The sequence below is a fragment of the Tachysurus fulvidraco genome, chromosome 9 (genome assembly GCF_022655615.1).
Source record: "Tachysurus fulvidraco isolate hzauxx_2018 chromosome 9, HZAU_PFXX_2.0, whole genome shotgun sequence".
In the NCBI taxonomy this organism is placed as follows: domain Eukaryota; kingdom Metazoa; phylum Chordata; class Actinopteri; order Siluriformes; family Bagridae; genus Tachysurus; species Tachysurus fulvidraco.
In genome coordinates, this window is record NC_062526.1 from 27,892,855 (window position 1) to 27,907,914 (window position 15,060).

General features: G+C 41.3%; 2 protein-coding genes across 3 annotated transcripts; one reads left to right on the top strand and one right to left on the bottom strand.

Annotated features, from left to right (window-relative positions):
* Positions 1–234: 234 nt before the first annotated feature.
* Positions 235–3,027, top strand: LOC125145467 (E3 ubiquitin/ISG15 ligase TRIM25-like). Its single transcript, XM_047818392.1, has 5 exons — positions 235–857; positions 1,287–1,382; positions 1,522–1,755; positions 1,886–2,057; positions 2,267–3,027. Exons 1-5 carry the CDS (start codon positions 267–269, stop codon positions 3,025–3,027), a joined length of 1,854 nt encoding a protein of 617 aa, XP_047674348.1. The 5' UTR covers positions 235–266.
* Positions 3,028–8,458: 5,431 nt separating this feature from the next.
* On the bottom strand, positions 8,459–11,559 carry LOC113648452 (E3 ubiquitin-protein ligase TRIM16-like). Of its 2 annotated transcripts, XM_027155643.2 has the most exons (6): positions 10,939–11,559; positions 10,417–10,512; positions 10,044–10,277; positions 9,742–9,913; positions 9,458–9,517; positions 8,459–9,329 (listed from the first exon to the last, which is right to left on the bottom strand). In XM_027155643.2, the coding sequence occupies exons 1-6, from the start codon at positions 11,527–11,529 to the stop codon at positions 8,803–8,805; spliced, it is 1,680 nt and encodes a 559-aa protein (XP_027011444.2). In that variant the 5' UTR covers positions 11,530–11,559; the 3' UTR covers positions 8,459–8,802. The 2 variants fall into 2 exon arrangements, with proteins under 2 accessions (XP_027011444.2, XP_047674391.1); XM_047818435.1 differs by lacking the exon at positions 9,458–9,517 and having other exon boundaries at positions 8,459–9,352; positions 9,681–9,913; positions 10,939–11,529.
* Between the last annotated feature and the right edge of the window lie 3,501 nt (positions 11,560–15,060).

Sequence of the window (15,060 nt, forward strand, 5' to 3'; positions counted from 1 at the left end):
ACATCTTTATTTATTTATTTAGTTAGTTAGTTAAGTGACCATGAATTTTAATGATATGTGACTTAAAGTGTTGAAAAAGTAAAAAAAAAGTCTTTCTCTCTCTCTCTCTCTCTCTCTCTCTCTCTCTCTCTCTCTCTCTCTCTCTCTCTCTCTCCACCCCCTTTGTCTCTCCCACCCAGAACCAGGAAGTCTCTCTCCCTTATTTCACAGAAAATGAAAGCTCTGGGAGACTCTTTCTTTCTCTCCCTCTCTGTGAGTTCAGGAAAATGGCAGAGGCGAGAATTTCAGTAGATCATGATCAGTTCATCTGTCCAGTGTGTCTGGATCTCCTGAAGGATCCGGTGACTCTCTCCTGTGGTCACAGTTTCTGTAATGTGTGTATTAATGGTCACTGGGATCAGGAGGATCAGAAGGACGTCTACAGCTGTCCTCAGTGCAGAGACACTTTCACACCAAGGCCTGTTCTACGCAGAAACAACATGCTGGCTGAAGTGGTGGAGAAACTGAAGAAGACTGAAGTCCAAGCTGCTTCTCCTGCTCACTGTTACGCTGGACCTGGAGATGTGGAGTGTGATTTCTGCACCAGGAGAAAACACAAAGCCATCAAGTCCTGTGTGGTGTGTGTGGCTTCATTTTGTGAAACTCATCTCAAACCTCATCTTCAAAGTCCTCCTTTGAAAAAACACACATTAATGGAAGCCTCTGGAAATCTACAAGAGAAGATCTGCTCTGAACACAATGAAGTTCTGAAGATCTTCTGTCGTACTGATCAGAAATGTATTTGCTCTTTGTGCCTGTTGGATAAACATAAAGGCCATGACGCTGTATCAGTTGCAGCAGGAAGAGCTGAGAAACAGGTGAGAAAATATGACTTTTATTTCAATTTATGTATTAATCAGAATGATTCTGTAAAAGTTTATTAAACTGAATGTATTCTGATTAACAGAGAATTATGTTTCTGCTCAGTCATGATCACAATGCAGTCAGAGCTGTTAGTGAACATTCCATACCGACACACTGATAAAATCTACAGAACAAATGGATTTGTATTAAACTGAAAGCAGTAGCTTTAGTAATCTGTTTGGCCTCCAGGATCAGAATTTACTCTTTTTGTCTTTCACCATAAACATCATGGAGGTTATTTCTATCCTGCAACAAAATGTAGTAACCAAACAGAATTCCTCAACACTGTGCTGCCGGGTGATTAGACATTCTGCTGTAAGAACTAATAAAGTAAATGAATGAATTTCAACACGATTTATAAGTAAAAACTGATGTGTCCTCAGAGTGAGTTAAAGGAGGAGCAGCTGAAATTCCAGCAGAGACTCCAGGAGAAGCAGAAGAAGGTGCAGGAGCTGAAACAGACTGTGAACACTATAAAGGTGAGCAGTGAGCAGAGACAGAGCTGCTCCTAGAAACACACACAACATGGACAACATGGAGACATTTAGAGTCCCAGTAAGAGAGAGAATGAGAGATGAGCTTTAAATGGACCTTCATGTGTTGTGTGTCTCCTAACAGCTCAGTGCACAGACAGCAGTGGAGGACAATGAGATCATCTTTACTGAGATGATCAGCTTCATGGAGAAAAAGCGATCGGAGGTGACGGAGATGATCAGAGCTCAGGAGAAGGCTGAACTGAGTCGAGCTGAACGACTCCTGGAGCAACTGGAGCAGGATATTAATGATCTTCAGAGGAGAGTCAGTGAGCTGGAGAAGCTTTCACACACACATGATCACATCCATTTCCTCCAGGTAACACACACTGTCTGATCTACAGAGTCAGCTGTTCCTCACACTCTCTAAAACACCTCTCATTAAAGCAGCAATAAATGTCCCTGTCTGACATCACAAGTGTGTCTTTCATTTCATTTCTTCTGTGTAGGCTTTAGCTTCTGGACCTCAGTCTTCTCTATTAAACAGACCAGATTATGACACGTCCAGCATCAGTGTCCCTCAACATCTGTCATTTGATGGAGTGAGGAATTTTCTCTCAGATCTGAAGAAGAGACTGGAGGAATTCTGTGAGGAGGAATTCAACAAAATCCCTCCATATGGTAAGAGGAGCTGCTCCTGCTGGAGAAACACAATGATGGACGTCTTTATTTTTTAGCGATGCTCCTGCTTAATTTTCTGCTCCAGTTTTCTCACCTGACACTTAGAAGTAAAATACTGATTTCAAATGAATAAACTGACTTCATCACTTTCATCTGTTTCCATCTTTTACACAACCTGATGATCTTCATCTCCATTTTTCTCTGCACAGCTGCAGCAGTTCAGATCATTTCACCACCAGAGCCACAGAACAGAGAAGAGTTTCTGAAATGTATAACACACACACACACACACACACACACACACACACACACACGCACACACACACACACACACACACACACACACACACACGCACACACGCACACACACACACACACTTACACACACACACTTAACCCCAACATGTTCACATTGTTCAGTTTGTTTTTCTCTTTTATTTTAGATTTCTGTTCTCTGACTCTGGATCCCAACACGTCACATCATGACCTCATTCTGTCTGAGAAGAACAAAGTGGCGACAGTCAGTGAGAGAAAACAGCAGTACTCTGATCATCCAGAGAGATTTGACTGCTGGGAACAGGTTTTGTGTAAGGAGAGTGTGTGTGGACGCAGTTACTGGGAGGTGGAGTGGAGCGGTGATGGTGTGTACATATCAGTCTCATATAAATACATCAGCAGGAAACGAGACGGTATTGAGTCTGTGTTTGGACGCAACAAACAGTCCTGGAGTCTGCGATGTTCTTCTACCTCTCTCTCTTTCTATCACAACAACATTATGACTGATCTCAGTGGTCCATCATCCCCCAGAATAGGAGTGTATGTGGATCACAGTGCAGGAACTCTGTCCTTCTACAGTGTCTCTGACACCATGAAGCTCCTCCACAGAGTCCACACCACATTCACTCAGCCTCTATACGCTGGGTTTAAACTTGGTCTTTTGTCAAAAGTGAGGCTGTGTGATCCACTATAACATGTATCTGGTGTTTTATGGTCAGTAACAAGTACAAATTGAATCATGAGAGATCTTATAGAGATCTTATATCTTTTTCTTATAGAAAAAGTCTTTCATTTCAGCAGGATTACTCATTATAGTGTCATTAAAGAAACAAAACACTTGTTCCTGAGAAACAAAACACTTGTGAAATGTAACACAAACACAGAATATTCATTCTTTGTAACATGGTAATCATTTTTATTTTAATCTAGAAGTGAGGTTTGTAGGTTTAAGGGGTGTGTCTGTGTTCAGAATAAACCAATCACATTCACTCTTATGTACAAAGATCATTCATACATCTGCACCAATGATATGATTCTGATGAACTCCAAATAAAGAAGCTTCTGTAGGACTTTCTTTAAATCTTGTCTTTATTTGATGCTTTATTTACATTTATAATCTCCTGACACAAATATGATGAGAGAGAGAGACAGACAGAGAGAGAGAGACAGAGAGGAAACAACACACAGTTAAAACTGTTAAGAGATTTCACTCAGAAGTTTTGGAGGTCTGCAGGATGTTGTTGTGAGCCAGCGGCATGCAAGAGATGTTATCAGACACCGGCATGTACTGGATGGAGTTACAGGACTCTACATACCTGATACTGGTTTTCTTAATACTGGTTCTCAGCAAATAAATAATAATAAATATCAAGGTACACCACGACCAATTATTAACTTATCCGTCAATAGACAGACGGACATAAATAAAACAAAGAGAAGGAGAAATAGGGAAAGAAAAGATAAACGTGAGGGGAAGAAACAAAGAAAGAATGATGTAAAATCCCAAAAGGTTGAAGAATTGGTTGAAGAGTTGAAATATTTGAATATGAGTGTTTAAACAAAGACACCGAGGGATCAGACGCTGTACCTAGACAGCTGGAAGAAGATTCCAAAAGAAAAAAGAAGACTATAATGCATTATGTGTTATTATGTTTTATTTTCAGAATGTTCAAGAAAAATTCTGAAATGCTTTTCTTTTACTTATAATCATGTATCCCCATGTAATAGAGTTGATTAGATTAATCTTGTGTATTTTACTGTAAACTTTCTAATAGTGAACACTTATAAAACCTACTGTGTATTACTGAGAGTATCTGCACACAAGTGTTTCAAGGCCTGCTGTTAAAAGTGAAGCCTTCTGTGTATTCGCAGGGGCAATTCCAATTCCACAGCAAGAGAAAGCTTCAGTTCTATATAATCACAGCCTGAGAAGTTGCAGGAAGTATGACCATATATAGAAGTGTTAACCGTGAGGTTAGAAAAGAAAAGACATTAGCAGCGCACACAGAGTTGGCTAGCTCACCTTGAATCACATTGAGTGTGCAATCTATTGTAAGCAGCCTTAGTGCATGTTATACTTTAGGTGCATCATAGAACAAACGCAAGTTTACACTTGGAGAGTGTTTCTTGGTTTGTTATAATCTTTGCATCTTAATACCTTTTACTTATTCTAGTACTGTTTGGTTATTTGAAGGAAGTTTTTATTTGTAATCTTTTTCTTTTTATTTTACATATATTACACACACCTATTTGTATTTCACTACTTTTTATAAAAACAAGGCCTCTCATTGTGAGGATCCTGAAAAGACAAAAAGGTATAAGTCTGCCTCCTTCATTTATAGATTCAAACAATAGTTTAAGTAGAAGAACTTGAAGAGGATCCTTTGTTAGAAGACCGAGGGGACTTCGAAGGACACCTGCGTTCAAGGTAAGACCAACTTTTAATAGTTGATCTTGTGTTTCCAACACGACCTCATGCAAATTAAGATACACTCCTTAGTGGGGGCGCGTAAGGTTTCCTACGCAATCCGAAAACATGTGTCGCTAAGGGGCAAGTATGTCAGTATAATTACTTCATCCTCCTGGTTTAGGAAGAGTATGGAAGATTTTGTGTCATTAATATTATAACCCAAAAACTTACAGTACCAAACCTATTAATTAATTGTAATATTGATGCTAGTTGATAATTTGGACAAGAAAAGTATCACATCATTTGCATATAGCGATATTCTATGTTCTTGGTCTCCAAAAGTAATTTCTGACAAATTTGCTTCATTCCGAATAGATATGGCTAGCGGCTAATGGCCAGAACAAACAATAATGGGGACAGAGGGCAGCCGTGACGGGTTGATCTTTCTAGGGTTATTTGGCTTGATAAATTGTTATTAGTCCTTACACATGCCACAGGTTTAGTTATTGGAGCCACAGGTATAGTAACTGTATCCATTTTAAAAACTTTCCCCCAATTCCATATCTCGGCAATACATTGAACAAATAGGGCCTCTCTATTCTATCAAATGCCTGTCTTGCATCTAAAGACAATAGTGCATTGTCTCTGGCATTATTATGACAGTGAATTATATTAAGGACTCGTCTAATGTTATGAAAGCCCTGGCAGCTCTTTACAAATCCATTCTGATCATTATGCACTAAAAAAGGGACATATTCACTCTAGTATTTTAGCAAGAACCTTACACAATATTTTTGTGTCCACTCCCATAAGACTGATTGGCCTGCATGATGAGCAATCAGTTGATGCTTTACCAGGTTTTAAAATAAGAGTTATTGTAGCAAATCTTAAAGTTGGAGGTAGGTTACCAATATCAAATGATTCGTTAAACATATTCAAAAGCAGAGTTAACAACTGCTTCTGAAAAGTTTTGTAAAACTTCTTCCCTCCTGACACTTCTTCCCTCCTGAACTGTGTGAATCATTCACCCTGACACTCAACATCTATGTCCCCCCACACAAAGGAATCAATGCCCTGGACCTGGTTTTCACCCATCCTTCTCCAGCTACAGACATGACTGCTACCCCACTACACATCTCCGATCATCACCTGGTATCCTTCACCATGACTCTCCCTATCCTCCCTAAAACTAACTCTCACTCCCTCTCTCTTCCCCACCGCAAACTCCACTCTGTCGCCCCTTCTTCTGTAGCTTCTGGCACTCTTTCTTCACTTCCTGATCCTAAATCCTTTTCCTCACTCCCCTCAAACTCAGCCACAGACACTTTCCTCTCCTCTCTTTCCTGAACCATGGACTTTCTCTGCCCTCTTTCCACTTAACCCAAGAAAACTTCTTGTTCTGCTTCTTGGCTTTCAGATATGTTGCGTAACAATCAAAGATAGCTAAGATCAAACTGAGAGGAAGTGGAAGAAATCACAACTTGATGCAGACCTTGACTCTTACCATACACTCCTGGCCAAGTTCTTCTCAGATGTGACTTCTGCCAAGACTTTTCCTTCTACAAGGAAAAGCTTGAAGCTTTGGCACAAGACCACTGGAATGCTCCACAACATCAGTCTCTTCTCTATTCAACCCCCGACTCCACCTGCTTCATCCTCACTGACTGCACTGACTGCAGAAGACCTTGCTTATTTCTACCATGAGAAGATTGAGGAAATCTGCAGGACCTTGACTTCTGCCTCGACTGCACCTACATCTCACAGTCAGGATTCCTCTACTCCTTGTTGCACTTCTCAATTGTAGCAACAAAAGAGATTTTACAACTCATCCAGTCTTGCAATCCTACCATCTTCCCATTGAATCCACTCCCTTCCACTTTGCTGCAGACTATCTTGAAAGAACTTCTGCCCTTCATCTCTAGTATCATCAATGAATTCATAACAACTGGTCATGTATCAACTACCTTCAAGAGAGCAAGGGCTATTCCCATCCTAAGGAAACCTGCTCTGGTTCCATCAAATATCAGTAACTACAGACCGGTATCACTTTTCTCATTTCTTTCTAAAAATCATGAACGCATTGTCTATAACCAATTGTCTTTCTATCTCTCACAGAACAACCACCAACATCCCAACCAGTCTGGGTTTAAAGCAGCTCATTCCACAGAGACAGCCCTTTTGGATGTCTCTGCGAAACTACATGTTGCTAGATCAGCCAAACTGTCATCTGTCCTCATCCTTGACTTTTCAGCAGCGTTTGATACGGTCAACCACAAGACTCTCTTGTCCACCCTCAGGAGTCTTGGGATTTGCAGATCAGTGTGGGAATGGTTCGCTTCCTACCTGGAAGGACGCTCATATCAGGTAACATGGAGGGGAGTGACATCTGCTCCACGCAGACTCTCCACTGGCATCCCACAGGGCTCAGCAATATTTCCTCACATGGGTTCCCTTACCACTGCTATGCTAATGATACACAACTTACCTTCTCTTTCCCACCCTCAGATACCACAGCTTCTGATTCAGCATGTCTGGCAGAAATATCAGGTACTGCTAAGGCTGCTCAGGTACTTGGTCAGTCACTTGTCAACTAGCACTTCCTCCCTGAATGTTGTATGTATGTATGTATGTGTATAGGATCAGATCCTGGTGATTAATTCTGACAAATTCAAATTGATGAGAAAATATCAAACTGTCCCTAAATGAGAAAACATCTGAAATACAGTCAAAGTTTAATTTACAGACTAAAAGTCAGGAGAGTTAATTAACTGTTGATTAAAGCTGATTAGAGGGTGTGGACCTACACCATCACTGTCTCACTGCTACACGTAGGCCTCACGGTCACTGGTATGGAGTGTCAAATGAAACACACTCAAACCAAAATAATAAAAATAAGTGTTGATGTCAGTCATTATCTGTATCATTTACAACACAATGCTGTTGAGTTCTGGATTCCGATTGGTCCGAAGCTGTTGATTAGTTCACTAATGCAGGGATTGTTCACATTTTAATCTTTATAAAACATATCTTATTATTATATATTATTACACTGTAACTTTAAATAGATAAAAACTAAGCTATTGGTCAGGTGTGGTCTAGTCTGTAGGCAGTGATGCATGATGGGAAATGGGGTTCAAAGTTTGTGTAGATCTGATGTGATGAGTATTTTCTTCTAATACCATATCCTTGAGTTTTATTCTGTAAATATCATCCAGGTCTCCATGTAACAGTAACTTACTGACTCACATTGGAGATGGTGGTGGAGACTCAGTGCTCTGACTCCTCTCACACGTATGGATGTAAATCAGTGGAGTTTTGTGTCTCGTTGTGTTTCAGTCATGGCCGATTTCCCCTCCACAGAACACTGGTGGATCTCTCAGGGTGAGTCCTGACTCTGTTACTGACCCCTGTTGCTGTTCCAGTTGAGTAAACATCTGAATCATTCATCCATCATGTTCACACTGATTTTAGCATCTAATCTGTTCTCTAACTGGTTCATTTCCAGGTTCAGGATTAGTGATGATGATCTTCGGTGGTCAGATTCTGGCGTACCATCTGTATTAGAAGAATTTTGTGCATCCTGCAGACCTCCAAAACATCTGAATGAAATCTCTTAACAATTTAAACTGTGTCCCCCCACCCCCCCCCACCCATCATATTTGTGTCAGGAAATCCAAAATGTATACCATCAAATAAAGACAAGATTTAAAGGATGTCCTACAGAAGCTTCTTTATTTGGAGTTCATCAGAATCATATCATTGGTGCAGATGTATGAATGATCTTTGTACATAAGAGTGAATGTGATTGGTTTATTCTGAACACAGACACACCCCTTAAACCTACAAACCTCACTTCTAGATTAAAATAAAAATGATTACCATGTTACAAAGAATGAATATTCTGTGTTTGTGTTACATTTCACAAGTGTTTTGTTTCTCAGGAACGACCTCTTTAATGACACTATAATGAGTAATCCTGCTGAAATGAAAGACTTTGTCTATAAGATCATTAATCATTCAATTTGTACTTGTTACTGACCATAAAACACCAGATACATGTTATTGTGGATCACACAACCTCGCTTCTGACAAAAGACCAAGTTTAAACCCAGCATATAGAGGCTGAGTGAATGTGGCGTGGACTCTGTGGAGGAGCTTCATGGTGTCAGAGACACGGTAGAAGGACAGAGTTCCTGCACGGTGATCCACATACACTCCTATTCTGGGGGATGATGGACCACTGAGATCAGTCATAATGTTGTTGTGATAGAAAGAGAGAGAGGTAGAAGAACATCGCAGACTCCATGACTGTTTGTTGCATCCAAACAAACACTCAATACCGTCTCGTATCCTGCTGATGTCTTTATATGAGACTGATATGTACACACCATCACCGCTCCACTCCACCTCCCAGTAACTGCGTCCACACACACTTTCCTTACACAACACCTGTTCCAAGCAGTCAAATCTCTCTGGATGATCAGAGTACTGCTGTTTTCTCATACTGTATCTCACCGCTCTGTTCTTCTCAGACAGAATGAGTTTACAATGTGTCGTGTTGGGATCCAGAGTCAGAGAACAGAAATCTAAAATAAAAGAGAAAAACAAACTGAACAATGTGAACATGTTGGGTTTAATTCACAGAATACTGTATATTCATGTGACGCAAGTGTGTGTGTGTGTGTGTGTGTGTGTGTGTGTGTGTGTGTTATACATTTCAGAAACTCTTCTCTGTTCTGTGGATCTGGTGGTGAAATGATCTGAACTGCTGCAGCTGTGGAGAGAAAAATGAAATAAAAATCAGGTTGTGTAAACGATGGAAACAGATGAAAGTGATGAAGTCAGTTTATTCATTTGAAATCAGTATTTTACTTCTAAGTGTCAGGTGAGTAAACTGGAGCAGAAAAGTAAGCAGGAGCATCGCTAAGAAATAACACTTTACAGAGCGAGTAAAGACGTCCATCATTATGTTTCTCCAGCAGGAGCAGCTCCTCTTACCATATGGAGGGATTTTGTTGAATTCCTCCTCACAGAATTCCTCCAGTCTATTCTTTAGATCTGAGAGAGAATTCCTCACTCCATCAAATGACAGATGTTGAGGGACACTGATGCTGGACGTGACAAAATCTGTTCTGTTTAATAGAGGAGACTGACGTCCAGAAGCTAAAGCCTACAGAGAAGAAATGAGATGAAAGACACACTTGTGATGTCAGACAGGGACATTTATTGCTGCTTTAATGAGAGGTGTTTTAGAGAGTGTGAGGAACATCTGACTCTGTAGATCAGACAGTGTGTGTTACCTGGAGGAAATGGATGTGATCGTGTGTGTGTGAAAGCTTCTCCATCTCAGTGACTCTTCTCTGAAGAACATCAATCTCCTGCTCCAGGTGCTCCAAGAGTCGTTCAGCTCGACTCAGTTCAGCCTTCTCTTGAGCTCTGATCATCTCCGTCACCTCTGAGCGCTTTTTCTCCATGAAGCTGATCAGCTCAGTAAAGATGATCTCATTGTCCTCCACTGCTGTCTGTGCACTGAGCTGTTAGGAGACACACAACACATGAAGGTCCATTTAAAGCTCATCTCTCATTCTCTCTCTTACTGGGACTCTAAATGTCTCCATGTTGTCCATATTGTGTGTGTTTCTAGGAGCAGCTCTGTCTCTGCTCACTGCTGACCTCTATACTGTTCACAGTCTGTTTCAGCTCCTGCACCTTCTTCTGCTTCTCCTGGAGTCTCTGCTGGAATTTCATCTGCTCCTTCTTTAACTCACTCTGAGGACACATCAGTTACTTTGAACTCTTGTTGAAATTCATTCATTTACTTTATTAGTTCTTACAGCAAAATGTCTAATCACCCTGAAGCACAGTGTTGACGAATTCTGTTTGGTTACTACATTTTGTTGCAATCTAGAAATAACCTCCATGATGTTTATGGTGAAAGACAAAAAGAGTAAATTCTGATCCTGGAGGCCAAACAGATTACTAAACATACTGCTTTCAGTTTAATACAAACCCATTTGTTCTGTAGATTTTATCTGTGTGTCTGTATGGAATGTTCACTAACTGCTCTGACTGCATTGTGACCATGATTGAGCAGAAACATAATTCTCTGTTAATCAGAATACATTCAGTTTAATAAACTTTTACAGAATCATTCTGATTAATACATAAATTTAAATAAAAGTCATATTTTCTCACCTGTTTCTCAGCTCTTCCTGCTGCAACTGATACAACGTCATGGCCTTTATGTTTATCCAACAGGCATAAAGAGCAAATACATCTCTGATCAGTACGACAGAAGATCTTCAGAACTTCATCGTGTTCAGAGCAGATCTTCTCTTGTAGATTTCCAGAGGCTTCCATTAATGTGTGTTTTTTCAAAGCAGGAATTTCAAGATGAGGTTTGAGATGAGTTTCACAAAATGAAGCCACACACACCAGACAGGACTTGATGGCTTTGTATTTCCTCCCTGTGCAGAAATCACACTCCACATCTCCAAGTCCAGCATAACAGTGAGCAGGAGAAGCAGCTTGGACTTCAGTCTTCTTCAGTTTCTCCACCACTTCAGCCAGCATGTTGTTTCTGCGTAGAACAGGCCTTGGTGTGAAAGTGTCTCTGCACTGAGGACAGCTGTAGACGTCCTTCTGATCCTCCTGATCCCAGCAGCCATTAATACACACCTTACAGAAACTGTGACCACAGGAGAGAGTCACCGGATCCTTCAGGAGATCCAGACACACTGGACAGATGAACTGATCCTGATCTACTGAAATACTCGCCTCTGCCATTTTCCTGATCTCACAGAGAGGGAGAGAAAGAAAGAGTCTCCCAGAGCTTTCATTTTCTGTGAAATAAGGGAGAGAGACTTCCTGGTCCTGGGTGGGATAGACAAAGGGGGTGGAGAGAGAGAGAGAGAGAGAGAGAGAGAGAGAGAGAGAGAGAGAGAATTTTTTTACTTTTTCAACACTTTATTTACACAAGTCACATATCATTAAAATTCATGGAGACCTAACTAACTAACTATCTAAATAAATAAATAAATAAATAAATAAAGATGTTAAGATGGTTTCTACATTGATTAAAACATGGGTGATTAGTTGAACTCTGGTGTAAAGTTCAGTTCTCCTTCCTCCACAGAGCACAAAACATTCTCCCAACACCACACACATTTAAAACCATCAACATTGTTTATACTTTTGTAAAAATTAAAATCAATTAAAATTATTGATTTTATCAGCCTTTTTAGTATCGTTGTGGCATCACAGTCAACGTTTTGTGCAATCTGGTTTCTCCGACTAAGGTATATTGCCATCTTTGCTTGACCGACTGATAAAGTTGACCAGTTGGCACCTGAACCTTTGTTTCCTAACGTACTTAAAACCAAAAATAAAACACTGAACAGTAAAAACAATATAAATCAACCTTAAAATGCTCCATAAACACGCAAACAGTGACTGTAACCACTGACCCAAAGGCCCCCTCACCCTGGCACTCCAGGAGGGTGCCTTCACACCGGATGAGGCCAGGAGCAATGTTCAGCTGGGGAAAGGGTTCATCCTCTACAGGACTAGCCTCTGTGTGATGATACTCCAGCAGCCTAACACGCTCCTCTGATGTCAGAGAAGATCTCCAGCAGTGTAGGAGCTGACTGACAACACACAAGGACCTCATACGTCTCATACGCGCTGCCAGGTCCTCTACCCTCGACAAGTCTGACCCTGTGATATTCACGAGCTCCCGGAGCGTCACAATGCCAGAGGAGACTAGAGTTCTGGATAATGCAGGGACGGTCACACTGGAGATGTCCAGTCGTCCGCCGTACACCAGAGGCTCCTCCAGCATCTAGTGTAATGTTTGATGGCCGTTGGACTGTTTTTTAAAAACTTTCCAGATTTTAAAAATTCATGGTAAAACATTGGCAATCCAGAAACATTCAGCATTTTTGTGTCCATTAAAAACAAGGCTCTGTCCAGCACCAGTCCTTTAACTGTGTGTAATATTCCACTGGCTGCTGCTCTCCATGCTAGGTCTCTGGGTCCAGTGGGAGTCTCTGGATGAACTGTAGGCAGAATGCTGCAGCCCTGCTGGACAGCTTCCTCTTTCGGCAGATGGAGAACACTCTGAGGAACCAATGTAGGTTGTCCCAGAAGAAATCCACCAGCAGAGCCTGGATGCTTGCCAGCAGGTATGGTGGAGGATCTATGCAGGCTAGCTTGTGCCAAAGGGACGACGTGGCGAGCTTGTTGATGACCAGCGCTCGCCCCCTGTAGGACATTTTTGGGACCAACCTTTTCAACCTCTCAATCTGCCTTTCACATGCTCTACAGAACCTTCCTAGTTTTTATGTAAAAACTCTTTGCTCCCCAGGTAGACACCCAAGTATTTAAAACCGCCTCTTTTCCACACTAGGGTTCCTGGCAGTGAAGGTTGACCACTTCCTCACTCCCCAACTAAAATGGCTTCAGTTTTACCCCAGTTGACCTTGGCCGAAGATAAAAGCTGAAAGTTCTTTAAAGTGTCAGTTAAAAACTTTGCATCATTTTGTGTGTTTATCATAACTACCAAGTCATCTGCATAAGCTGATAAGCATATGGAGGCATTAAAATGTGGAGTATTGAAACCAGAGAGATGACTTCTTAACTTGTTTAAAAGAGGCTCAATCGCCAGAGAGTACAACATACCTGAGAGGGAAAAGCCCTGTCTGATCCCTCTGTACACTGTAAAAGGAGCACATAAACCACCGTTGACCTTCAGTACACTGTCAATTCCACTGTACAACAAATTGATCATAGCTATGAAACCAGGGTTGAACCCAAAGCTTTCCAGCACCTTCCACAAGTATTCATGCTCAACCCGGTCAAAAGCCTTTTCCTGGTCTATGAAAATCAGACCAGTCTTCAAACCCAATAGCCTCGAAATGTCCAAGGTGTCACGAATTAAATATATATTGTCAAAAATCGACCTGCCAGGCACACAGTACGTCTGGTCCTGGTGAATGATCTGCTCCATCACCTTCATCAGTCTCAATGCTAACGCTTTTGACAGCTGCTTGCAGTCAGTGCACAGTAGTGACACTGGGTGCCAGTTTTTCAGGTGGGTCAGGTCTCCCTTTTTAGGCAGCAGGGTCAGGACGGCTCTCCTGCAGCTTGACGGGAGATGACCACCTCTCACGCTATCCTGCAGGACCTCCAGCACATCCTGCCCTATTACTGCACAGAACGCCTTGAAGAATTCTACAGGGAGACCGTCTATACCTGGTGCCCGCCAGTTCTACATGCATTGGAGAGCTTCCTGAAGCTCAGCCAGTGTCAGTTCCCTGTCCAGTTCACTGGCCACTGACTCTGAGAGCTTTGGCAGGTCTTTGAGGAAACTCTCCCCCACTACCTGCGCCCCTGACCGCTCACTGCTATACAGCTTTGAATAGAAACTAATTGTCTGCTGGCGAATTTCAGGGGGTTCTGACACAAGACCCCCTAATTCCGTCCGCACAGTATGCATAAACCTTTTCTGTCCATTCTTTTGTTCTAAACTGAACATGGTGCGAATATATTCGTATTCGTATATTCGTTTTAAAAATCCTCAGCCACAAGCGAGAGACTGTGTTTATACCTGACAAATTCCTGACTTTTAGTCTGTAAATTAAACCTTGACTGTATTTTAGACATCTTCTCATTTAGGGACAATTTGAATTTGTCAGCATTAATCACCAGGGTCTGATCCTATATCAGCTCTCACTGTAGCAGACATCACTGACATTTCCTCCTCACACCAGGAGAGGGCACTGTCACTCACTCTCTCTCACTCACTCATTTTCTACCGCTTTATCCGAACTTCTCGGGATAAAGTGTCTTCTCTGGTGTTTGCTTCATTTCCTGTCTTAATTGTGTTCACCTGTTTTGGAGTTTCCTCAATTCCTTAGTTGTGTATTTATTCCTGAGTGATGGCACAGTGTGTTGTGTTAGGTTATGTTCTATTATATTTTCTAAGATATATTTTTTATATTGAGTCCTCAGAGCTTTGCCAACCTTACAAAACTGCCAACCTTACACTGTTGTGTAAGGTTATGTTCTATTATATTTTCTAAGATATATATTTTATATTTTTTATATTGAGTCCTCAGAGCTTTGCCTGGCTTCAGTCTTGTTCCTGGTCTCCAATCTTCAGATGTGTTTTTTCCCCCATGACACTCGCAGGTTGAGCTTGAAATGCATTACATTTACATTTACATCATTTGGCAGATGCCCTTATCCAATGCAACGTACAAAAGTGTTAGGCTTAGGGTTAGAATACAGTAACTCTGTTTCACTAGGTTACATACT